The sequence below is a fragment of the Dermacentor variabilis genome, chromosome 2, assembly GCF_050947875.1.
Source record: "Dermacentor variabilis isolate Ectoservices chromosome 2, ASM5094787v1, whole genome shotgun sequence".
Lineage (NCBI taxonomy): Eukaryota > Metazoa > Arthropoda > Arachnida > Ixodida > Ixodidae > Dermacentor > Dermacentor variabilis.
In genome coordinates this window covers 249,103,501-249,129,447 of record NC_134569.1, presented here as the reverse complement: position 1 = coordinate 249,129,447, position 25,947 = coordinate 249,103,501, and the positions used below count along the sequence as shown (strand labels likewise).

General features: G+C 44.9%; 1 protein-coding gene across 2 annotated transcripts in view; it reads right to left on the bottom strand.

Moving 5' to 3' along the window:
- Vps50 (vacuolar protein sorting 50) overlaps positions 1–25,947 on the bottom strand; it is a 178,999-nt gene that overhangs the window by 64,314 nt on the left and 88,738 nt on the right. For both annotated transcript variants that reach the window (XM_075682820.1, XM_075682821.1), the window contains exons 16-17: positions 12,484–12,587; positions 8,979–9,061 (exon numbers count right to left, since the gene is read on the bottom strand). In XM_075682820.1, the coding sequence (XP_075538935.1) occupies positions 8,979–9,061; positions 12,484–12,587 (187 nt within the window). The remainder of the gene's footprint in view (positions 1–8,978; positions 9,062–12,483; positions 12,588–25,947) is intronic.

Genomic DNA, 25,947 nt, shown 5'->3' with positions numbered 1-25,947 from the left:
TTTGAGAAAGAACATCCAAATAATTAGGCAGTTCAAGAACATGAACTTTAACTTGAAAATTAGTTTGTTGCTTCTTATAAAGTCAGTGGTACAAAAAATTTACTTACCTTTGCTTTGCGCTGCGCTTCACTGACATACCATCTACTATAAATATTGTTAGTAGACACCGAGGGCGCATCTAGCTTTGGCTCGTCGCACGTCGTTATAAAGTGGCACACGCAACGTTTGACTGTGTGACACTGTCAAGGTTGTGATGTGCAAATTCGGTTTGGTGCATCCTGCCTACATGCGAGATTTTGCCATTCCATTCCGTAAGCACAAAATACTAACTTCGAAAAAGCGTTCGTGGTTATAGTTGCTGGCATGTCACCCACGGACTTAATCCTGGCTTCCAGGCAGCAGTCTAGCTTGTGATATTGTGCCCAAACTCCAAAGTGTGTTACTTGCTCAAACATATTTACGGCCACCTAGCCACTGCGGCCTGCTGCCCACCAACATGTCAGCCAGCAGATAATTTTTGTCATGACTATATGACACAGCTAAGCCTACCTAGTGCCGCTTCATCAATATCCAGTGGTGAAAGTTGCTGTTGGGTGCAGAGTCGACCAAAATCTTAGCAATGGCTGTACGACAGTCTTAAAGCTAGGTGAAATTGTTTCGCCAACAAAAGTGAAGCAAATTGAGTGCGACAACTTTGCTCACGGCCGCCAAGACTGTGACATAGTGTGTGTTGTCAGGAAAAATTGAACAAGAAACCTAACAGCATCCAAAACTTTCATCACTGTTTTGACATTGGTCATCTGGCTCAAGGTGTCAGCCCAATTAATCGCTGCCACCTGCAAATCGACGCTGTTCCATTGCCTAAGATGGGGCGGTCCATGCCATGCCGCTTTCGATGGTCCAGAGAAGCAGTGCCTGAGGCCTTCGCTCCATTTTCGAAAGCCTGAGCAACCCTTTTGGAGCAGGGTAGGTGCAGGTTTCTCATAAATGTAGCGGGATGCAGCAGGGTTTGGCTCTCACCGCGATTCGTCGCAATTGGCGCAGCGGCAACATCACTGCATAACGGATTTAGACGGCGTCTACTACGGCCCAGTTAAGTGTTTATCGGCAAAGACTGAACATGGCAAGTTTCAGAAACCTTTACTGAGACAAATAGGAAAAATATGTTGAAGTTGATGATACCACACTAACAGTTTCTAAAGTTTCTCTTTAGGGTCCCTGTAAAAGGTAGAAAAATTGGTTTCTTTCAGTTCAGCATATGCTGAACAATATAATCTCTCCATGCAAGTTATATAGGTGCCTCGAATGTCAAATTTTCTCTCCAACTGCCATGCTGCACGTCGTTTCACTGCTTTCTGTGCTTGCTGGGCAAGGTTCACAGCGCACACCATCAAGCAGAAAATTATAGGGTAATTTGATTTGCTTGCACCACTGTGAACCAGTTCGTGGCAGTGCACGAGAATCTCAGAAATGGTGCAGCCCGATTTTAGCGGTGCAGATGCAGTGCAGGCATCATCGAAGTAAAGCACACTGAGTGCGTGAGTTTGAGAGTTTACATACTACAGGGATTATCGGCTTCTGAGGTATCAATACCACACAAATACTTGCGTGGACATAGCAGATGCACAGAAGCGTGGTTTCAATGGTGCTTGCTCCCTTGTAACGTGTAGTCTGCTGTGCTGTACTTGTACGTCTGTACCAAGTCAGCACCAATAGCAGAGGGAGTGCAGAAAAATCATGAACCAGCCCTGCATCTTCCCTGCACCTTTTGAAATGAATGGCATGATTCAGAGGGCATCATTGCTGCACCACTGAAACAAGTGGCAGGGTGCAGGACCTGGTGAAATGGTTCAGGTGATGCAGGTGGATTTAACAGACCTTATCAAGAGGGGTGATGGTGCACGACATGGATTTTGACTGCGCACATGCTTCCAGTCACAAAGACCAATTCATGGGTAACCGCTATTCAACTCGGGGACCATGCTTCGTGTCACCGCTCTATGGTACCTGCTGCTTGGGAGCACACAAGCAGAGATCATTTTTATGGTAATTCAAAGGGCAGCACACTACTGTTTGAGGCCAGATCAAAATGTCTCAGAACAGTACATTATTGGAGAAAATATGCCAGTGACAACTATACATATACAGCATGAGGAAATAGCGCAGAGACCATAAGGTTTTGATGGTGAAACAGTGCAGATTGCGAGACAGATGAAACAGACAGGGCACAATCTGTCTTTTCAGACAGGAGGCTGTCTGATGGATTCCAAACAGGAGATATAGACAGAGGACAGAGATAGTGGATTTCAGACAGGAGATTGTCTGTTTCATCCATCCCATCATTTGCGCTGTTTTGGCATAAAAAGACTATAGGCATACCTGCCAACCTGGTAACATTAAAACCGGTAAATTCTCACTGACACGACACCGTAAAGAGGGAGGAGATAGCACACAATTTTTAAAAAGCTTGTTCTAAGCACACACCTTTTCAAATATACATACACACTTTACACAGCGCAAAGGCAGCAACAAACTAGGCACAGCAACTATTGACAAGCAACAGATTGCTTTTACATCATGGTGACTTCTTCAGTGACTGCATAAATTTACTCAAAGCAAGCAGCCATCTTGCATGCTTTCATTATCAGAAGACTTTCAATGTAACTTTCACAGATCAATAAGCGAGACCATTTCGCCAACAGTTCTTCCATTTTTCTTTTTCTTAATACTTGATGCAACATTCGTAAAATCATAAAACAAGCTCCAATTTAAAGGCCTTATAAAAGATACAGGAGAGTTGGCAGGTATGCATAGGGAACATTTTGTTAACATGTCACAGTATCCATCCAGAAAAAAATGAGGACTTAGTTAGCTTGCCCAAGACCTCAGGCTTTAAAAATAACAGAAGTAAGGTTAATGAATCTGCGCTGGTGAATAGGAAATGATAGCTGCAATATTAATGGCTTAGAGGCAGGGAAAACAGAATGAGGAGACGACATTGGCTTTTAGGACAATCAATTCTACCGGGGTTCAATGGTTTTACACAAACCACAGGCCTTAAGAGCAGGGAATAAGTGCAGAAGAAAGGTAAAAGTGACGATTTGGTGGCATCAGTCAACACCTTGTTTCAAAGGGGATGCTTATAATTTCCATCCATACATGATGGGCACTACAGGCATTGTGTTTCTGTGGCAGTTGTAAATGTAGCTTGAAAAGCAGCATGTGTTGGAAGCACTTTTAGCTCAGTTCTTCCACTGGCCAAGAGGCAGGCACCTTCTATAAAGATTCTTCTTTCTAATTTCTCTCAGCCCTTGAATTTTCATCTACACTTTGTTGGTGCAAGCCTTTGCTGCTTTTTGTGCTACACAGCGTAGAGTCCTCCACAAAAGTTACCAGAGGGCACTCTGGCACTGCGATCATTCAGCTACCAAGGCAATGATGATTAGTGCAGGGACTTGCTCAATCTTTGTGCTTCAGATGTTCTTGCAACTTTCTTCGCTATGCTTTACCTGCATTTACTGACCTAAATTTCCAAGCAATCCCATTTTCCCAAATGCGCAAGACTCCGCGAATGGGCATGATCGGTGCGAATTGTGTCCTTTCTGACCAAATATCCTGTTGCAAATGAATAATTTGCAAAGTGACAAAGCTGTCTGAAGCTACAAGGATGAAGTTAAGGCAAATCCATGTACTTGGCACCATTCCCAGGCTGGCTGAACAGAAATGCCTACAACTCCCATAGACACGAGTGCCAGATTTCCCTCTAGTAATTTTTGTTGGAAACTCTATGGCTTCACAGGGCCCATTTAGCTGCAAGCACAGCTGTTCCAAACACTGCTGCATGGAATGCAAGGGCTCTAAGATTGGCACCATGCCAATCACAAAGACTACGACAGAACGGTGTTTTCATGTACCAGCACACCTGATCAAGCACGCTGCTACTTCGCAACCCCCTATGCAGAATCACAAATGTTCCTGGTAACTGCGACAAAGTTCAGCTTAGCCAACTGGCATATGCACTGCAGACTGTGCAAAGTTCTTTTGCTATGCTAAGAAGTCAAACTAAATGTTGCGACAATGTTTCACATCCTCCTTTCAGCTGCTAATTTATTCTGTCTGCTGAAAATTAGTTTTCGAACATTCTTTGCATCTTCAAAACCATTTGAAAACATTACAGGAGCATAACATTTTCAATTTTTCAGCAGGTTTTACTGTATTCACGAATGCAAACTCCACACCCTAGTTCTGAAATATACTTCAGGCATGGAAACACGGTGAACTGTTTCGTGCGTAGTGTACATGGAGAACACCTGGCCTCTTGAGAAACTTGCCTGATCTAGATCATTGCTGTTAAAATAAGAAAATAATAATAATGACAATACCACTACTACTACTACTACTACTACTACTACTACTACTACTACTACTACTAATAATAATAATAATAATAGTAATATGAGAACCTACTGTGTGACCACATACCGGTGCTTCAAACAGATGCCTGCACGTCTATCTTCCAACTTTTCTTTCTGATGTACTTTGTGCACATCATTAAACTTTGCAGCTTCGTTACAGCACCGTTATCATTGTCAAATGTCATTGTTTTCATAAGCCATTCTGATTTTCATACCCTACCTTGACATGCCTGACTGTAGATGCAGCATGTGAAGATGATACTTGACAGTTTGGCTTAGCTGAGCTCATGCTAAAGGGAGACTACAGCAGCCACTAAGACAAGTGCTGTATATATTATTAATGCCACCAACCAATAAATGTGTATGCAATAATCTATGTGCAATGGAAACTAAAAAGCGAAATTAAACTACAGCAGTTGGGACTTTCAAGTTTTAACCCTTTGAGGATAGATTTTTTTCGCCATATGCGACCGCTCAGGGTCAATTTTTTCTTTAATTGAAGATTCCAATTCTTCTTAGGGACTTATTTCGAAAAAAATTTACCGCAATTTTTCTAGTGTGACCGTAAAATGAGAAAAATATATTTTGCATTGTTATATATGTACTCTTCATGAATAACAAGAATAAAAAAGGAAATAAACTTATAAGAATTAAAAATTTGATGCATTTTTATACACATAGTTCAAGGCCTTGAAAATGCACACACGAGACTATTTTGCATGACTCAAATGTTCCTGCTCTTACACTAATATGTACATCCATAGCGTAATCGAACTGCATAGGTGTGCGCACTCAAGAAAACTGTGTGGTTGTGTGGTGCCCGTCAAAAAAGCACAATGTGTGACAAACTTCCGCTAATCTTCATCTTATCGCCAATCAGAGGCAATTAGTTATCGCGAGTGTCAAAAAAAAAAAAAGGAAGCAACAGAAACACATGCATGGCGGCGTCCTTCCTATGCGCACCCCTGTGAGCACTAAACAAGCGAGAAAGAGCGGACACCCTTTGAGCGATTAGTAACGAGATAGCCATCAGTTTTGCAAGTGCAAAAAGCCGAAACTGCCTGTGGAACAAAACCCGAACCGCCGTCTGGGCGCCAATGCACCAGCAGTAGTATGTAGATGCGCGGGAGCAAACTAGCTCTAAAACAAACCATGCAATGAAAACCGAGGAAGGGAGGCCTGAGAAAAAAATTCCCTGTATTCCCACATAGTGGCAGCACATGACAGAAAAGAAAAAGTTTGGAAATTGGCGTGCTTTACAGACGGCGCTGTAAATATATGGCATCGACCATTTTTGGACTTGTTCGTGGCGCCGTATATTTACGTCACTGACCCTCAAAAGGATAACTAGGAGAGGAAATTTGTCAAGATACTTATGAGAACATGCACAAAGACTTAGCAGGAACCATTTTAGAGCACTGCTCTTAGGCACCCGTTTCTGCGGCAAGCATCAGCATTGTCCCTTGTAACCGAGCGAATGAACCCAGCGAAGGATGAAAGCGAACGCGGAGCACAGCGGAAGATAAAAGATGGTGATAGCGAAGAAAGTGTGAGGAGGAAAGCGGAGGAAGAGGGTATGGTAAAAGTGCGAGAAGGAAATCGTAGTGCCACGTAAGCAGGCTTTGCGGTGACAATGGCTGCGAGATGACGCGAGAGCACTGCGCCGTTGTCTGCATGGAAAGAAAGTACTGCATGAGCAGAGGTCTGTCTCCGGGAGCTGCCGTGAATCGCGCGTACATGTTACCTAAGTGCCGCCTTTTGCGATCTCCCGATTAACGAGGCAGTTGTGTCAGGTTTCCCTCCGTTTGCAACGTGCCACACCAGCTAATACATTGCAAAATGAAAACATGTACACATCTGGGCTGAAATTTTGCATTGGGGGGTATCATAATCGTTGGTGAATTTCTTTTTTATTGAGAATGTCTCTGCGTTACTTACAGAGGACCTTCATCCAAGGGTAAAAAATTCATAGGATATGTCCCTAAAATGCTAAATGTGCTTGATGGAACCTCATGCAGACCTGCCAGGCATAATATCTATTAAATACCCTAAATTCGTGTAAGGGACGCACATTTTTGTACAATTTTGACGAGGTGCCACCCTTACAAGAGACTGAACCTTTTGGTCAAAATGGTGCCAGCACAGCCTTCACTTCTGCACACCCCGTATCCCCGGATGGACTATTGCATCAGACGTTAACACGTAGCTATCGCCACCTAGTAGCAGCACGCAGAAGTAGGCAGTGCACGAAAATTCACTGATGCACGTTCGCAGAATTGGGGCACCAAACGAGATTGCTTCTCTGTTGGAAATTTCTTTTTTCCAAGTTTTGGGCTGCCAAGTTAGAGTTGCAAACCTTACACGAGTCTATACGGCACTACTGCTGAAGCTGTAAAAATACTAAATTTTGGTAAAAAAGTATTGGAGGACGCATAAGCTTCGCCTTTAAGAGTAGAATGCGATAGCATTCAAAGATCCCCAACTGCTTCACACGCTTCCCAGCAACTGCAGCTTATGTAACCATAATGTTTACGGGGAAATGCTGGTGGCAAACGCTATGCACGAGCGCAAGCTTTCTCGTAGAAACTCGGCCTTTTGCATGGGCCGATCGTGGAGGTAGTGAACTGTTGTGCTAAAAGAATTACATCCTTTTCAGGTTTATGCCATTGTTTTGCACTTATAATATTTAAGTCTGATAAAATTTAGCAAATTTACTTGAATCTAACGTGCACTTTTTTTCAGATAAGACGGGTCCAAAAATTGTGTGCCATATTAGAATTGAGTACGATCCTAAATCTGTGTTACCACATCGCCACCGGCCTTTAAAAATGGTCACCTCGTACGCGCTTCGAGCCTAGCTGCCGTAGCTTCCTCCATGTGCTGTAGTAAGTGGTGCACCGTCTATCTTCCCGTTTTTTGCGTTTGCTTTACCAACATGGATGTGCCGACTGCAAGGACATGCAGACTTCATCACGATGCCGTAAATAAAAGGAAAGTGATCACACATGCGGAGATGGATGGAAATCGGATCGCATCAATGGCGTTCTCAGTTCCTGAGACTTGTTGCGTGCGGGACTGGTGCAAAGAGAAGAGGCTTTCTACTATGGCGGCTACTACGTACGGCACGGCCGCGCGGTGCCTATCTTGAAAGCGATCTGCGATAGAGACAGTGTCTATGCATGTAGGCACACCGCATTGCGCTCTCGTCGCTTAGATCGCGTTGAAGCAAGAGGCCACACAAAGGTCAATTCGCTTCATGATTCGCTCACTCCTGCTACCACTGATAAAGAGTTCTCACGGTCATTGCGCAAGACGTGTTCGTGTTTGCTTGTGCGCGCCTGACACCATGCGTGTTAATTTAGTTAGTAAGCAAATGTTTAAAAGCTTATATGGCCAATAAAACTACTACTAGTATCCTTACTTTTCATATAGCTGTCTACTAATTTGCTATCGCAGTCAGTGCTTGGCCTTTCGGGTGAAACTGCGACTTTTTAAAAAAATTTATCACAACTTTAGTGTATTGGGAGTAAAGCTTTGTTTTTCCAAATGAGAGAAAGTTGTATTTCTGTATGAAAGAACGAGGTGCACGGTACTGTAAAGGTCTTTTCTTTTTTTAGGTCACGGCAAACAGGTGCACGTTACAAATAAGGGCATTTTTTTTCCCTTTCTTTTTTGGTCGCGGGAAATGGTTGCGCGTTACAAGTGAGGGCACCTAAGAATTAAGTAAACATGGTAACATAAAATGCATGCACTGTCGGTTTTTGTTTCATGACATATGTTTGTAGGCTGTCATTTTCAGAATTCCGAGGAATAACTTTGTCAAGAATGTAAGACAAAGTATGAGAAACTTTAGTGATAGAATGGTGTATAACCCACATGTACATACCGCATGTCATATAGCAAGGCGTGGCATATACATATACTCTATATTTTCGCTGATGGACGATGATGCCGACACCAGATTTTTTGCGACACGGGGCCCTTAATATTATCGTGTTAAAACACTTCAACATGTTTTCTATGCCAGACATACTTCTTCTAAAAAAAAAAAAAAAATGGCTGAATTGGTTCTGTAGAGACACTGTGAACAGGCACACTGCTCTAAATTTGCAGCAAAAATGATCAGCATCACAGAGAAACAAGAATGTTACTGATATTTATTCATTAAATATTCATGCAACAGTGGCCAAAATTTCATCTGCTGTTTTAACTTGTGGCACTGCTGCCATAATGTCTGAATAATCGAGTGGGTCCGAAAAGTCAGGCCCTGAAATATCGCTTCACGACTATATCTGCGTTCTGTTTAGATAATTTTTTCGTAAAGAAATGATCAATCCTTACTTAAATAAGACATGAATTAAAAATAGTAATATTGTTGGCATCAATACAATTATCGTAAGCAACCTCTGGAAATCAGGCAATTTACAATAAAATTGTAAATGTTGGCAGGTACGTTCATGTATTCTCATTCCTTTAAGTAATATACTGCTTCAGAGTATGTTAACATAAATCAACGCCAAATGGCTCCAGTTGTCATGGTTAGCGACTGTAAAACGTACACACCAAACTGACGTAAGACATTGAGGCTCGTGTTGGTGACAAAAGGGCTGCTGCTGCTGGCTGCCTGAGTGCTGGGCTTGGGCTGCCTGCACCAAGACATGGAAGTGGGTGATGCATATCTGTGCCATGGGAGCCTTGAAAGGATGTACTCACACATTTGATCAAATAGTACTCGTTAACAACAAATGAAAGAATTCTGCAATCAAGAAAAGAAAAATTAAATTCTGGGGTCTTACAAGCCAAAACCACGATATGGCACCTTGTAGTGGGTGACTCAGACTGAAGTTTGACCACCTGGGGTTCTTGAACGTGCACCCAATACACAATACACGAACATTTTTGCATTTCACCCCAATCGAAATGCGGACGCCTCGGCCAGGATTTGATCCTGTGCCGTTAGGATCCCGCCATTCCCACTACGCCGCCACAATGAGTTGCAGACAAGACTAAGCAATGTGTAATCTACCTTAATCAAACCATACTGGAACAGAGGTCATAAAGAGTTCTTTAAAAAGGCCCTGAACCACTTTTTATCGAAGAATAAAAAGGCAATTGATTTTTAGAAATGGTTTTAGGTGCAAAAAGTTAGACATGGATAACAGAATAAAAGACACAGACAGGCACACACTCGCAAATGATTTTTATTTTCCCTGATGCTTCCTTTATATATCTTCAGGCATGCAAACAGGAACATACACAGGTGAGGTCACATGAGATAGAAACCACACCTAATCATATCCTATCAGCCAGGAAACTAAACTCATTCTCGTGAAGAGACAGTGACGGAATGCTGATACATTGGTCGCCAAACTTTCTGATATACATCACCTCTGCTAGTTCCTGTGATTTAATTTGCAGCTGTCTAGGCTTGGCTTGGCAGGCTTCCCTGCTTCTTTGTTAGTTTCAGTGAGCAAAGCTTTGTTGAAGAAATTTCGGCATGAGCCTAACCATGGTTCAGAAGAATGCGAAAAGAAACGAAAAATGCGTCGTGTTGTCATTCCATATATACACAAAGTTACTCATTTGTTAAAGAATGTTGCTTGTAGACACAATGTACCAGTAGTGTTTTCGGCTCCTCAGAAACTTTCTCACTTTTGTGCGTGCCTGTCTTCCGTAAAAAGGGCCGAGTATGTGAAGAACCACGTAAAGTGTTTCTTGAAAAAATATTGCGCTGGCATCGTGTATAAGATTCCTTTAGACTGCGGTAAGGTATGCATCGGCCAAACTGGGCATTGTGTAAATGACCGCCTACGAGAGCATGCTCTATCAATCAAGAATGGGACTGGCTCACATTTGCCATATCACTGCAAAGTCTTCAAGTGTAAACCTTTGCTGGAAAACACATGCATATTATGAAAAAGTAAGGATACGGTGGCACAGGAACTAGCAGAGGCGATGTATATCAGAAAGTTTGGTGACCAGTGTATCAGTGTTTCGTCACTGTCCTTTCACGAGAATGAGTTTAGTTTCCTGGCTGCTAGGATATGATTAGGTTTGGTTTCTATTTGATGTGACGATACCTACGTATGTTCCTGTTCACAAGCCTCAGGGTATATAAGTAGTGTTTACACACACACACACACATATATATATATAATCGAGAAGAAAGGGGGTTAACCAAGGGGCCCGATTTTTATTAGTCATATCATGAGAAGCCAACAAACACTGACACCAAGGACAACATAGGGGAAATTACTTGTGCTTAATAAATGGAATGAAGAAACGATAAATTAATGGAAATTAAAGTGGATGAAAAACAACTATGCCAAAAAGAAACAGTTGTTTTTTCATCCACTTTAATTTCCATTAATTTATCGTTTCTTCATTCCATTTATTAAGCACAAGTAATTTCCCCTATGTTGTCCTTGGTGTCAGTGTTTGTTGGCGTCTCATGATATATATATATATATATATATATATATATATATATATATATAAAAGACAGCATTTGAGAGAAAGGTGACTTTGCAATTAGCTTGCGAGCTCCATACACCGCGTACGACAGCAACATTTGGCTGAGATGTTCACAGCAGCACATGCTACCTGCAGGCTATGTTATTTCACTAAGCAAGCGGAGTGGTTCAGAGCCCCTTTAACATAGCAGGCCACATACATTACCTCTTAGTCATGTGAGTGAAACATTTTTCACTAATGACAATCTAAAACTATAAAACTGTTACTCGTACAATACCTTCACATGCCAACTAGAACGTAAACATATTATCTATCAATGGCCCCTAAAAACCTTTTGAGACACTGAGGGCAGAAAAATAATTAGAAACAAAAAGAGCTTAGTCGATCTCATCAAGAAGAAACAACTAGTCATGCATTGTCTATACCATGCCACTGCTCTAACCATGAAAACAACCAGGCTCTCTTATGACATGCTTTCACAGTCTTTCAGTCCTCCCACAGTCTTGCTGTTCCCATAAAGTCTTGCTGAAGTCAGCTTGTCATGGGTCATCATGTAATCTCTCCTGTGTTTGGTAGGATTTTCTTCTGGCTGGTGACTCTTTAGTGAACTTATTGTAACCCCACAAAGCCTAACGTATCATTTTTGATCAGCAGATTTTGATGCTCTTCAAGTCAGATTTAAGCATGGGAAGCTTAACACAAAGCCCATAGTAGTGTTTCTTACTGTTCAGAAAACCAATTTGAAATTAATTAATTACTACATGAATTAATTTTTACCTCAAATAACATTATGTTGTGTTTTTGATCTAAATGTACTCTCCGTGTCCAGAAATAAAGGTTAACAAATTGTTCAGCTTTTTCTTCATGTGGAACGGTGTTTGAGCCTTGCAGGGTCAAGCATGAATGTCCATGCTTCAGTTAAGAAGTTATTGCAGAGTTTTGCATTGTTTTGCCTATGAAACAAAGTCTCACAGATGTCACAGAGTCTTTAACTAAAGACAATGTGCCACTGGTCATCCCCTAGTAGAACAAAGACAAAGCTTTGCACCAGTGGTCAAGCCATCAAGTCCACCTTCAGTTCCTAGCTTCCAAGAACACTGCTTTAATAACATCCAGGCAATAAAAGTGCATGCATTTCTTTAACACAAAGTACTAATGCTTGCATTGCATACAAGACACTTCTGACGACAAAGTAAGACAAGTGTAGGCAATAATTATTGACTTGTCACAATGTCATGCACCTTAAAGGCCAACTGCAACAAAATTTTGGACCACATAAGATGAATTACTTGTCATTGCGCATATATAAAGCAGCCCCTTGTGCAAAATTTGTGTTTGAAGAATTTGTGGATGTGCCGTGAAAAGATAGCAATAGCAGACGTATATTTTTTTTCCTGGACCACTTTGCCACTTGGTGCAGTGGATCACACTCGCCGAGCCATTATGCACACTCACTTCGATGGCATTCACAGCACACACACAGCACACACCTGTGTGCCCCTTATTTCCTTAGCACATGTAGATTGCAAATACCACTGAAACAAGCTGTTACCAAATCCCCTAAGCATCAACGCTTGCACTTCATTACACTCACTTCCGCTGGGGAGCATCGCCGGTCATTTCATCAATGTAGTCCCGCTTCAGCTCCTCAGGAACATCTGAATCATCAGAGTCCACCTCTGCACTGCCAGGTCCATCCTGAATGAGCGGAGGAAAGTGCTGTCACCTCTAAGGAGGCCTGCACAAGGCTCCTCTCTGGATAGTTGCACAGCTGCAGTGCCTCCGTGCTACTTTGCGCCAGTGTCTGTCATCACTATATTATCATCCCGAAGCCATGTATATGTTTCTTTTCTCATTCCTTATTATTTCTTTCTTCTTATTCACTTAGTTTTTTTAATAAAGACGTTTCATCACTCCCTATCCGAGCTATCAAGAACACTTAGTGCAAGATATGTCTACCATATTCGAAACATTGCAAATGTCACCAGTTCCACAGCAAAAGGGGCATGTAAAATGAGGTTGGGCATGCTTCACAGACAGTGCTGTGCAGCAAAAGCCCAGAGACCACAGCATCTGCAAAATGTTTTTACTCTTCTCTAGCCGAGTTGAGCGACATGGAATTGTCCAAGTGCATACTGGTGGACAGTTGCAAGTAGGCAGTACCACTTGACTTCAGCCTGCGTGCCTAGGCTGCTAAGAAAAGAAAAATGTTTTGCAGCCTCTATGGTCTCCAGGCTTCTGCTTGCAACTGAACATTCTCGAATGTATGTAAACCTCGGTGATTACTATGGAATGCATGGTTAGACATATACAAACATAAGAATGTGAGTTTTTCATTGAAATTCGTTGAAAAAAAAAATACATTTCACACTTACTGCTGCTCCGTTCCTGCTCAAATTTTGCACAATGATGGCATTTTATGGTGTGGACCATTCAATATAACACTTAGCACAATTACTTGCCTGGTCTTTGATCAAAAAATGCAAAGTTGCTTTTGTCTATGGGAAAGCTAGCTGCTCCAGAGGTGATGCTACCATGAACTTGTGATGCCACCTGTCGGCAGCTGCAAAAAGCAGCCATTTTGGATGAGCTGCTACTAGTGATGTAAAATTTTAGAAAATTTTGAAGCCATGAAAAAAAGCATAAAAAATATAATTTCTTTGCAGGAAATTTTGGGAACACTGGTAAAGTGTCCAACTTTTCCTAGCATATGAAAGTAAAAAAAACAGCATAAGAGGGGACATGGAAATGCATGTTTCTAAAAGTTTCGGCAAGGCATAAAAATTCTATAACAAACACCCAACTTTTTTATTCACTTCAAGATACTTTTTCTTAGCTTTCAGAATGCTCAGAAACCAACCATGAAAGCTGTGCACTTTTGTGCTGTTAGTTAGTGGAGCTCGTTGTACTGTCAGCACACTTCTGGAACTTTAGTTTTTCAGACTGCTGATGGAGTATGTTTACCATATGGTCAATTACTTGTTATGGGTTCACCATGGTAAAAACTAGGTCAAACATGTGGCAACATTTAGATGTACGAAACGGTGGGAAAAGAGCAGTCATAAGTATGTGCATTCCGCACTGCAACCAACTTGAAAGCAATCAACAATGGTCTGGTATTCTTTCTGGGAACAAATAATGTTTGTAATTTGAAAAAAAAAAAAAATGAAGGCCGAACTATTTTTTAGTACTTCTTGTCAAAGCCTCAGTGCCATCACATAAATGTGACACCATGAATTCAATTTTTTTTTTTCGTACTTGGGCTGTTTTTGTGCCAGATGAGTTTAAACAACATCCTAGGTTCAGCCTCATTCAGAATGCAGTGTAGATTTTTAATGAAAAACAGTTAACCATACGACCACGCAAATGCTGTTAAAATCCATAATGCCTTGACAAGCCAGTGCAAGGAACTTCATGGCAGTGTCATCACCCAGGTTTTGTTTTCTGTGCCTTTTCTGCCTTACCAAGCTTCCTTCTCAAAGTATATGAAGCTTTTTGCCATTTCTAAAGTGGAATATATATTAATACTGCTTAATCTAACAATTTTCTTTAGTGTAAATTTCAAAGTTCAATATTGCTGCATTATCTCATGCGTGTCGAAATCTTCCATTGACGCTCCCAACGAACCAGAACTTACTTGACGTTCACGTCAACGGTGTCCCTTTGACGGCATTAATAGATACTGGAGCCCAGGTGTTCATAATGAGTTGTAACCTCCATCGTCGACTGAAAAAGGTTCTCACGCCTCCTACTACATGAGCGGTATGCATGGCCGGTGGCAGCACTGTTTATGTCACTGGAACGTGTACTTCCCGTATATGTGTCGCTGACCGCCACATTCCTGTTCATTTTACAGAGCTGACCAATTGTCCCCGTGACCTAATCCTCGGACTCGACTTTCTTACGGAGCATTCAGCCTTGATCGACTGTTCTGCCAGTACCTTATGCCTTGAACTTCCCCTACTCGCGCATATTCATACTGAAGTGCTGAACAACTTTAGTATGACCGCCTTCTTCACCTGCCACCTAAAGCCTCAACTTTCGTCGATTTGCATTTGTTTTTTCCTGTGCCCGATGGTGATTACGTTGCCACGCCTGTTCCTGATGTCCTTTTGATGTGCAACATCACTGTGCCCCATTCCATCGGCATCGTCGCCGATAACTGCACATGCCTCCCTGTCGTCAATTTTGGCCTGAAAAAGGAAGTTCTACCCCAAGGCATATCGGTTGCAACGCTGCGTGCTATCAGTGATGACCACGTCACGACGTTTTCCGTAGATGTCTGCTCAGATTCTTCACCATGTCCACAGGATACTATTTGCCCTGACGCAACATATCGTTCTATGATTGCTGCGGACCTATTGCCTGGACAAGCAGCGGCTCTGTGTTGCCTTTTGTTTTCCTACCCCGACATCTTCGACCTCAGCACTCGCCAATTGGGCCAGACTTCAACTGTTAAGCATCACATAACTACTGGTGATGCCAGTCCTATTCATGACCGGCCACATCGAGTTTCTGCTTCAGAGCGTGAGGTATCGGCCGTATAAACTTGCAAACATTCGCTTCAGCACAAACTGAGCAGCTAGAACACAGCAGGCACAAAGGCATGAGCCACCGTCGACTCGGCCCCCGACACAGATTGATTTGAAGATAGGGCGTGCCGTGGCTGCGCAATGCGCAGTTGCTGCCAAAGGCCAAAGTAAAACGTCGTGCCACTCCCTCCCTTCCCTACCCCTGGCGCCATGCGTGCGAAGGAAGACGGCATGTTTTGTCCCCGCTTCTGTCCCTTGTACGCGAGAGATTGAGCTGCGATCGTCGGCACCCCTTGGGCGCGGTGCAATATGCAGTTGCTGACAGAGTACAACGCTGCCGCCCCCCCTCCCCCCTGCCCCCTTTCGGGCCCTTTTGCACGACAAAATACAGCACTGAGATTGAGCCACAATTGTAGTTTCCCTCGCATGCTTTCATTGACACCTACACCATGCAGTGCGTGGTGGCGACGAAGACAATGGCAAAAGTGAGCCTGGAGCGTCCATACAATTGGTATCGCAATAAAAGTAGGATACACAGTATGATTCGGCATCCGACACGGCGCCGGACACAAATGCACCCACCGGACACCATATTAGACGCTGAGTCGTACCGTGTGTCTCCCACTTCTTGGCAGCAAGTTCAGGGTGCCAATTATTATGCGAGAAAAAGAAAAAACAAACTTTTTGATTGGAAAAGTGGGGGCTGCGTTCATTATGCCAGTCCATTCATTATGTGAGTAAATACGGCATGTATGTATCTACCTATGTATCTATGTATGTTTGTATCTAACCGTTTTACTGCCTACCTGGTTAAATGGGTAGTCTGTGGTCAAATGGGAGGTACATCAGGCTGTTGTGCTAAGGTAAAAGGGTTCAAAACTGACCATTGGACCAACTTGGGTCACTGAGTATGTGCCAGTGTGTACACACATGAACACGGCAGCACTGCCGTGACGATGTCGCCTGACGTGCCGCTGTTCATGCAGGTTCTCTGCACGTGCCTTAGTTTCATCGCTGGAGGCGCTGCGAAACCCTTCGACACTGGAAACATCAGGCTTCGTTACGATGCTGGCCTGCCGCGACACTTCTGCGTGGGCAGATACTTTGGCCAGCTTGCTGACCTCACCGGTATGCAGGGGCATCAACACGTGGATGGTCTTTTCGGCTCACCATCTGGGGGCACGATGACGTCGGGACGCATGCCCAGAAGGGATCAGCTGTATGCTATAAAAGCATGCCCATCGCCTACCAGCTTAAGCGGACACGGCAACACCGCCACGACGATGTTGCCTGACGTGCCACTGTTCATGCAGATTGGTGACCGAAAAAATGGCTTCCATAGAGATGTTCTTGGTCTTAAAGTGCTGCTGTGTCCCCAGGCTGTCTTTTACTGCATATGTGACTGTTTTTCTATTGCGGGCCTGTTGTTGAGTCTCTCTGGGGACATGGAGAAAAATCCAGGAACAATAACAGAAGTAATGTGCAGGGAAATGCTCCAAAACCAGAAAGACATTTTGTCTAAACTCACTGCGGTTCAAGACAAGCAAGACTCATTTGAAACAAGAATCCTAGACATGCAGAACCGGCTTCTTCTTATCGAGAGTAAGGTACAAAGCTTAGACGAGACTCGGAACAGGCTCGCAACTCTTGAAGGAATTGTAGCTGACCACAGCGTTGAAACATCTACTCTGGTCAAACAACTGGATGATCTGGATAATCGTTCACGACGAAATAATCTTATCATTAGAGGAATTAAAGAAGAGGAACATGAAAACGAAGACACCCTATTAAGCAAAGTAAAAGACGGAATCTTCAGCGCTACTCTGAAAGTGAATGTATCTTCTATTGAACGGATTCATAGGTTAGGCAAGAAGATTTCTGGTAGAACTCGACCAGTCATCCTGAGGGTGGCAGACTATAGGGATAAAATGAAAGTTTTGCAGAACTGCACAAAACTGAAAGACACGGATTACCAGCGTAAGCGACGATTTCTCTAAAAGAGTACAGGGAATAAGAAAAAAGCTATGGGCATCGGCAAGTGAGGAGAAGAAGGCAGGAAAGAAGGTAATGCTGCTTTTTGATAAATTAAAAGTAAACAATACACTGTACAGCTGGAATGAAGAACGTGAGGAAAGGTCCAAACTGCGAACTGATACAGGAGAAAGTGATAATTGACGCATGCCAGGGCCAACATGCTGGTTTCAAAATAATCAACGTAAACACAAGAAGCCTGATAAACAAAGCGCATGCACTTGAAGCTCTAGTTATTGATCCCGGTCCTGACCTTGCTGTAATCACTGAAACCTGGTTGCATAAAAATACACTCAATAGAGAAATCGCGCCACCCGGATATTCGCTGGTTAGGAGGGATCGAGATGGAAGAGGCGGAGGCCTGGCCGTTTTGGTGAAACGAAATATCATCTTTTCCACTTTAGAAGTACCAGGATATACTGAGGCTGTATGGATTACTACAAAATTGAATAATCGCACTGTATTCATCGGAGCGGTATACAGGCCTCCAAACTCCCCAATAGAACACATTATGCTGCTAAGAGAATTCATGGAAACGCACGTGAAAGAGCAAGATAGCATACTGTTACTAGGTGATTTTAATCTCCTGGCTATTGATTGGGATTCATATTATTACGATATTATTGGTAGATACCCGAGAGACGAGCCGCCGCGAGAACGACGACGAAGTGGGTCTGTGCCCTTGGCGCGAGAAAATGTCAGCCTGGCCCTCTGGCTCCAGTCAAGTGTAAATAGCTTGTAAATAGCCTTTTCCGTAACACATAACATTCTGGTGGAGGTGAGCGATCCCCGTCCTCGCCACGGAACTCCGGAGCGGTCAGTACATCGAGCTTGTCACCATGCCTCCCGGTGACGAGACCACCTCTGCAACGGCTTCGGCTTGTCCGACTGCTCCCATCGTCACGGTTACCCAACATCGCGACCCTGGTGTGTTCTCTGGCCTGCAGGGACAGGACGTTGACGAATGGATCAAGCTATATGAACATGCCAACGCTAATAACAGGTGGGACCCAACGATCATGCTCGCCAATGTCATCTTTTATCTCGGCAGCACCCCATGCATGTGGCACCAGACGCATGACGACGAGATAACCAGTTGGGAAAATTTCGAAGAAAAGCTCAGGGAACTGTTCGGTGACCCCATTGGTCGCAAGGTTGCCGCGAGAAAGGCTCTTGCGTCCCGTGTTCAGATACAGTGGAACCCCGTTCATACGTTTTTCACCAGACCGAGGAAAAAAAACGTAACAGCCGGGAAAACGCAACAGTGAGGAAAGCTCTGAAAAATGAATGAAAAACGTGCAGCTTCAACTATAGACAATTTATTTCCACAGAGTGCGCTTAGGACTTAAAAAGAGTCTAGAATGGTGGCTTGCAGTTTCTTTCGCTACCTAGAAATCACCACATGTTTCTCAATAGCCTGGAAGGCTGCATTGCTGTCAGCGTCGCTGTGAGGTGCGACGTACCTGCGGAGGAGGTCCAGAGCCGCGACGGCTTCTCCAAAGCTAGGATTTGGCAACTCCCCGGCATCACGCCGCTCGTGCTCCTCGTCGTCACCGCGCCAGGCAACGGCAACGGACAAATTAATATCCGCGGGAAATTTTGCCCTCTTTGGCGTAATCATGCTAACGTTTGTTTAGTATTGCTGCGGAGCGCGCGCGTCCGAGCAGCCCGGTTGCGTGCAGCGCTGCTAGCGCTGCGTGGTTTCGCGAGAAAAGTAAACAAGAGAGGAGAGCTGGCCCGATAGGCGGAGCAACGCCAACTTCCGGCTTCTCTTTAGCTATAGTTTCCCGAAGAGTGACGCCAGGGCCTCTCCCGAGTTTCCTTCCTCCGTGAGTTGACCCGCCCAACAAACCATGCGGTGACCATAATTACAGTGATGATAGTGAGAGCATTTTTCACGAATGGCCACCTAGTGGCGACCTCTCGAACTGGCGTGCGGCTTCTTGCAGCCAGTTCAATAGCCAAGCCCGGTCAAAACTCGTCAAAAGCCAAAATGGCGGTTGGAGCGCGTTGCCTACTTTAGCCCAGGCGGGTTCGGGTTGCGACGCATCATGAGGGAACGTTTTCACAGCTACTACGTAACAGCGGGGTTCCTTATACATTGGATCCTATGGAAGCTATGCCGGGACCGCACGAAAGCGACGTAGCAGCCGGGAAAACACAGCAGTGAGGAACGTAACAGCGGGTTTCTACTGTATCTACAGAGCCGTACGTTTCATATATCCTCGACGTCTTGGCTCTATGCCAAAAAGCTGACGACGCTATGTCTGAAGCTGATAAAGTGTCACATGTCCTAAAAGGCATCGCCGACGACGCTTTCAATTTGCTTGTCTTCGGCAACGTCTCAACAATCGACGCCATCATTCAAGAATGCCGTCGCCTTGAACAGGCTAAAAGCCGCCGTATCACACCACATCACGCGGCTATCCTATATGCTACGTCTATATGTGAGGGTCGACCCGACGTCACCCGTATTGTTTGCCGCGAGCTCGAGGCCGCCTGTCCGCCAGTTTTTGCCGCGACGCCTTCCGATCTGCCAGCAACCATGATTGCGATGATTCAGGCCGTAGTCAGACAGGAATTTGAGAACATGGGTCTGAACTCCGTATGTACGTCTCAACCAAACGTTCCCCAGTTCTCTATCGGCCCTCCTCGTCCTCGACAGTCTTTTTCTGCCATATCTCGCCGCAACCCGTCCGAATGGCGTACCCCTGATGACAGGCCGATCTGCTTCCACTGCTGCCGCATCGGCCACATCGCTCGTCACTGCCACAACCAATGGCCATCACCTCCTCGGACATACGTCGCCACTTATTCCAGCACTTTTGGACCTTCTGTTCCCTATGCCACCTGCCATGAACCCACTGTTGCTGATGCCCCTGCTCGGAACCTTCGCTACAGCCGCGCGCCCTCACCTCGACGCCATCAGTCTCGTTTGCCCCAACCCCGCCGCTTCTCTTCGCCGCCTATCGCCTCCTGGACCCAGCCAGAAAACTAGGCACTGCAGCTTCTGGAGGTAAAGCTGCGTTGTCGACCCTGCCCTCAAATCCTCTGCTCACGTTACCAACGAACCAAAACCTTCTTGACATTGACGGCTATCCTGTCACTGCACTCATTGATACAGGCACACATCTTTCTATTATGAGTGCTGCCTTTCGACGACGACTCAAAACCTCCTCACCCCAGTGTCGGCACGTGTTGTCTGCGTTGCGGATGGCGGTACTGTGCCTATTATCGGCATGTGTACGGCACGAGTCAGCATTGCCGGCCGCCACACCCCTGTCCTCTTCACCGTGATTGCTCATTGCCCCCACGACCTGATTCTCGGCCTCGACTTTCTCTCCGCCCATTCAGCTCTTATTGTCTGCTCTGCCAGTACCCTTTGCCTTGAGTTGCCGATTCTCGCAGAACCTTCTGACGCACCCCAGTGCCGCCTACGCCCCACCGGCTTTATTCGCCTGCCACCAAAATCAATAGCCTGTATTGAACTCTTGTCTTCCCCACCAGTCCCTGATGGCGAGTACTTCATCACTCCTCTGCCCGACATTCCATTACAGTATGACGTTACCGTGCATCACAGTATACTTACTATTACTGTGAACCGCACTCACATACCTATCTTTAACTTTGGATTGGCAAAGCAAATTCTACCGCAAGGTATTTGCCTTGCCAACGTTGATTGTCTCGGCGACCATCATGTGTTATCAATCGATGCTTCTTGCGAGCTTAGCAGGCCCATCGTGCCAGCCTCGGCCGCCGATCCCAAGATACAGAAAATGGTTGCGACGGACCTGTCTTCTGCGCAGGCTGAAGATCCTTACCAAGTATTATCGTCCTACAGAGATATTTTCGACCTCGACAATTGCCCTTTTAGGCCAGACGCTCGCGATCAAGCATCGGATTCTTACTGGCGATGCTACTCCTATTCACCGACGACCGTATCGAGTTTCTGCGTCGGAACGCCGAGTAATTCAAAGCGAAGTCAACAAAATGCTAGACAAAAACATCATTGAGCCTTGTTCGAGTCCCTGGGCATCACCTGTAGTGTTGGTTAAGAAGAAGGATGGCACGTGGCACTTCTGTGTAGACTACCGCCATCTGAACAACATTACTAAGAAGGACGTCTACCCGCTCCCACGTATAGACGACGCCCTTGACTGCCTCCACGGTTACAGTCATTTTTCTTCTATCGATCTTCGTTCTAGATACTGGCAGATTGCTGCTGATGATATGGACAGAGAAAAAACCGCGTTCATCACACCTGAAGGCCTATACCAATTTAATGTAATGCCGTTTGGATTAAGCAACGCCCCTGCCACCTCTGAGCGCATGACGGACTCCTTGCTCCGAGGTTTCAAATGGTCTACATGTCTCTGCTACCTCGACGACATGATCTTCTCGCCCACGTTCGACACTCACCTTCAGCGTCTAACAGCTATACTTGATGTATTTCCAAAGGCGAAGCTGCATCTTAACTTGTCCAAATGTCGTTTCGGCCGCCGCCAAATTACTGTTCTGGGCCACCTCGCTGACGCTTCCGGAGTACAGCCTGATCCCGACAAAACTCGCGCTGTCCGAGATTTTCCAATTCCGAAGAAGACAGCCGCAGACGTTCGAAGTTTTGTCGGGCTATGCTCGTACTTTCTTCGCTTTGTTCAAGATTTTGCAGCAATTGCTAGACCCCTCACTAATCTTTTGAAGAAAGGCGTACAATTCTTGTAGGGTACTGCGGAAGCCGCCACCTTCTCTCGTCTCGTCACTCTTCTCTCCTCACCACCCATTCTCGCCCACTTCGACCCTGATGCCCCTACAGAATTACGTACAGATGCCAGCGGTCATGGCATAGGTGCCGTCTCAGCCCAGCGTCAGCGTGGCCAGGATCGCGTTATTGCTTATGCAAGCCGCCTCCTCACACCATCGGAGCGCAACTATTCCATTACGGAACGCCAATGCCTTGCTGTAGTCTGGGTGGTTGCAAAGTTCCGTCCTTACCTCTACGGTCGCCCTTTTTCCGTAGTCACTGACCATCATGCTCTCTGCTGGCTCTCATCGCTAAAAGTTCCTTCAGGCTGGCTTGGTCGATGGGCTTTGAGGCTACAAGAATTTTCGTATTCTGTGGTCAACAAGTCTGGCCACCTGCACCAAGACGCTGGCAGCCTGTCGCGTTACCCTGTTAACGACCCTGACTCCTCCAATATTACCAGTGCTGCTTGTGTATTCTCTGTGTCGCAGCTGCTTCATTTCGCCGATGAGCAACGTTGTGACGCCTACATGAGAGGACTCACCGACCGTTTTGAACACTCTCCGGCCGACACCACTCTACGCCTCTTCGTCCTCCGCGACGGTACTCTGTACCATTGTAACCTTCATCCGGACGGCTCTGAGTTCCTACTTGTCACGCCTAAACACCTCCGCTCAACCGTTCTAGAAGAGCTCCACGACGCACCAACGGCAGAACACCTCGGCGTATCTCGAACCTATGACCGTGTACGTCGCCGTTTTTTCTGGCTGGGCCTTGCCCGTTCTGTACGACGTTACGTTGCTGCTTGTGAACTTTGCCAACGACGCAAGAAGCCTTCCCAACCCCTCGCTGGTTACCTGCAGCCACTCGACATCCCTGCCGAGCCCTTCCATCATGTTGGCTTAGACCTTCTTGGCCCATTTCCGGAATCTACATCAGGAAACAAGTGGGTTGCAGTCGCGGCTGACTACGCGACCCGCTATGCCGTAACCCGCGCTCTTCTGACCAGTTGCGCAACTGACGTTGCGGACTTCCTTCTATATGATATTTTGATGCATGGTGCTCCGCGTCAATTGCTAACAGACCGTGGCCGTACGTTTTTGACGAAACGCATTGACGACATCGTGCGGGCCTGCTCTATTCAGCATAAATTTACTACCTCTTGCCACCCTCAAACAAACGGCCTCACTGAGCATTTGAACCGTACCCTTACAGACATGCTATCCAAATACGTTTCAGACGACCACCGTGACTGGGACCTGGCTCTACCCTACATTACTTTTGCATACAACTCTTCCCATCTCGAAACTGCTGGCTTTTCCCCGTTTTACCTCTTGTATGGCAGCGAACTGACGCTACTACTAGACACCGTGCTTCCGTCCACCACAGCTTCAACTAGCGCTTATGCCCGTGATGCAATCGCCCGTGCTGACCATGCTCGTCAACTTGCGTGCGTTCGCCCTACAAGTGTCTCAAGACAAACAGAAGCGACGCTACGACCTCCGTCACCGTGATGTCCATTTTACGCCCGGCACCCTCGTGTTGTTTTGGTCACCATCGCGTAAAGTTGGCCTTTGTGAGAAACTGCTTTCCTGTTATACCGGCCCATATCGCGTGCTCCGCCAAGTGACCGATGTCACCTATGAAATCGTTCTAGCCACGCCCACTACGTTCTCCATTGTGACAACCAGTGACATTGTCCACGTTGCCCGACTCAAGCCCTACAGCTCTCCATGCACTTTGGATATTTAAAAGCACCGTGACGGCGCTTTTGCCGCCGGGGGGTAGTATTACGGCATTATCGGTAGATACCCGAGAGACGAGCCGCCGCGAGAACGACGACGAAGTGGGTCTGTGCCCTTGGCGCGACAAAATGTCGGCCTGGCGCTCTGGCTCCAGTCCAGTGTAAATAGCTTGTAAATAGCCTCTTCCGTCTGTATCTTTCTATACGTAACAATATGTAGCCGGAGACACAGATGTTACATCTTCTGAGTTGTTTTTGGATTTATATGTTCCTACAATTTAACCCAGCTTGTTAACCAATATACTAGGGTGCGTGCAACAAAGTCATCTCTACTTGATCTTATATTAGTCTCAAATGCTTTGACACTGCATGTGATTGACTGTCTTGTTGATGAAGGGCTATCTGACCACAAAATGGTTATTCTGTCCTTGAACATGTCATCGTACCCTTTGCACAAGGATTCAAGCATCCAATATCTTAACTTTCAAGCTGCTGATGATGTTAGTGTCTTGGATTACCTTGAAAGGTCGTTTGATAACTTTTGGCTGTTTATGAATCCAATGGTGGCACTGACGATCTCTGGGACTTTTTTTCCAAGGTTACGATGCATTGCATACGCGATTTATCCCCATAGGCATCAAAAAATGTAAACGAAATAACCCATGGATTACAACGGAAATAATACATGTCAAACGAAGGATAAAAAGAAAACGAAAAGCTTGTTCTCAAGATCCTAGCGCCCAAAATAAGACTTTGCTTCATAACATGAGGCTCGACTTAAACCGTCTGATCAAGGAATCCAAGGAGAGATTCTTTAATGTAACACTGAAAAATTTCCTTCATAACGCACCTAGTAAATTTTGGAGATATGTGAACCCTTCTAAAAAACAACACAAAGATGAGGATGAAAGGATTAACCAAGAACGTACAGAAAATTTCAATTCCTTTTTTTTTCTTCCGTGTTCACCAATGATGATGGCACACTTCCGTACTTTCATGACTCCTCTGACCGCCCTTCAGCATCTGACCTTCTCATCAATGAGGCAGGAGTCCTGAACCTTCTTCTGCGCATTAACGTTAAGAAATCCCCCGGCTCCGACGGCATCCCGAATGAGTCCCTATATAGGTATGCTCCATGGGTTGCTAAATATCTTACCGTAGTCTTTCAATCTTCACTCACCCAGGGAACATTTCCTACAGCCTGGAAGCAAGCTAAAATTCCAGTGCACAAAAGTGGGAGCACATCTGAGGTAGGAAACTACAAGCCTATTTCTCTTACGAGTACCTGCTCCAAACTACTTGAGCATATAGTTTGTAAACATTTGTCAAATTAGCTGAAAGCTTACAAGTTATTATCACCAGCACAACATGGTTTTCGCAAGAGGTTGTCTACAATAACGCAGCTTGTTCAAACGGTTCACGATCTTACAGAAACATTAAATTGCCGAGGACAGGTCGACCTAATTTTTTTTAGACTTTGCCAAAGCGTTCGACAAAGTATCACATCCTAAACTCCTCTTAAAAATGAATGAAATATTTAGAAATCCAAATATTACTAAGTGGCTTAAATCCTACCTTCAGTCTCGTGAGCAGTATGTTGAAATAAATAAAATTAAATCCATGCCTAAACCAGTTTTGTCTGGAGTATCCCAAAGGCAGTGTCCTGGGTCCTCTTTTATTTCTTATATTTATTAATGATTTGCCTTTTGATATAACTGTTCCACTAAGGTTGTTTGCAGACGACTGCGTCATTTACAATAGGATCGAATCTTTAAGTGACCAGTTAAAACTTAACAACAATTTACAAAGAATATTAAAATGGTGTAATGAATAGCAAATGTCACTGAACCCAGTAAAATCAGTTTGTATGACCATAACAAGAAAGAAGGTGACTTTGCAGTACAAATACAGCATAGGTCGACAGGAACTAAAAAGAGTAACAGAATATAAATATCTAGGACTAATATTTACTCAAGATTTGAGATGGAATGCGCATATCATTCAGGTGTG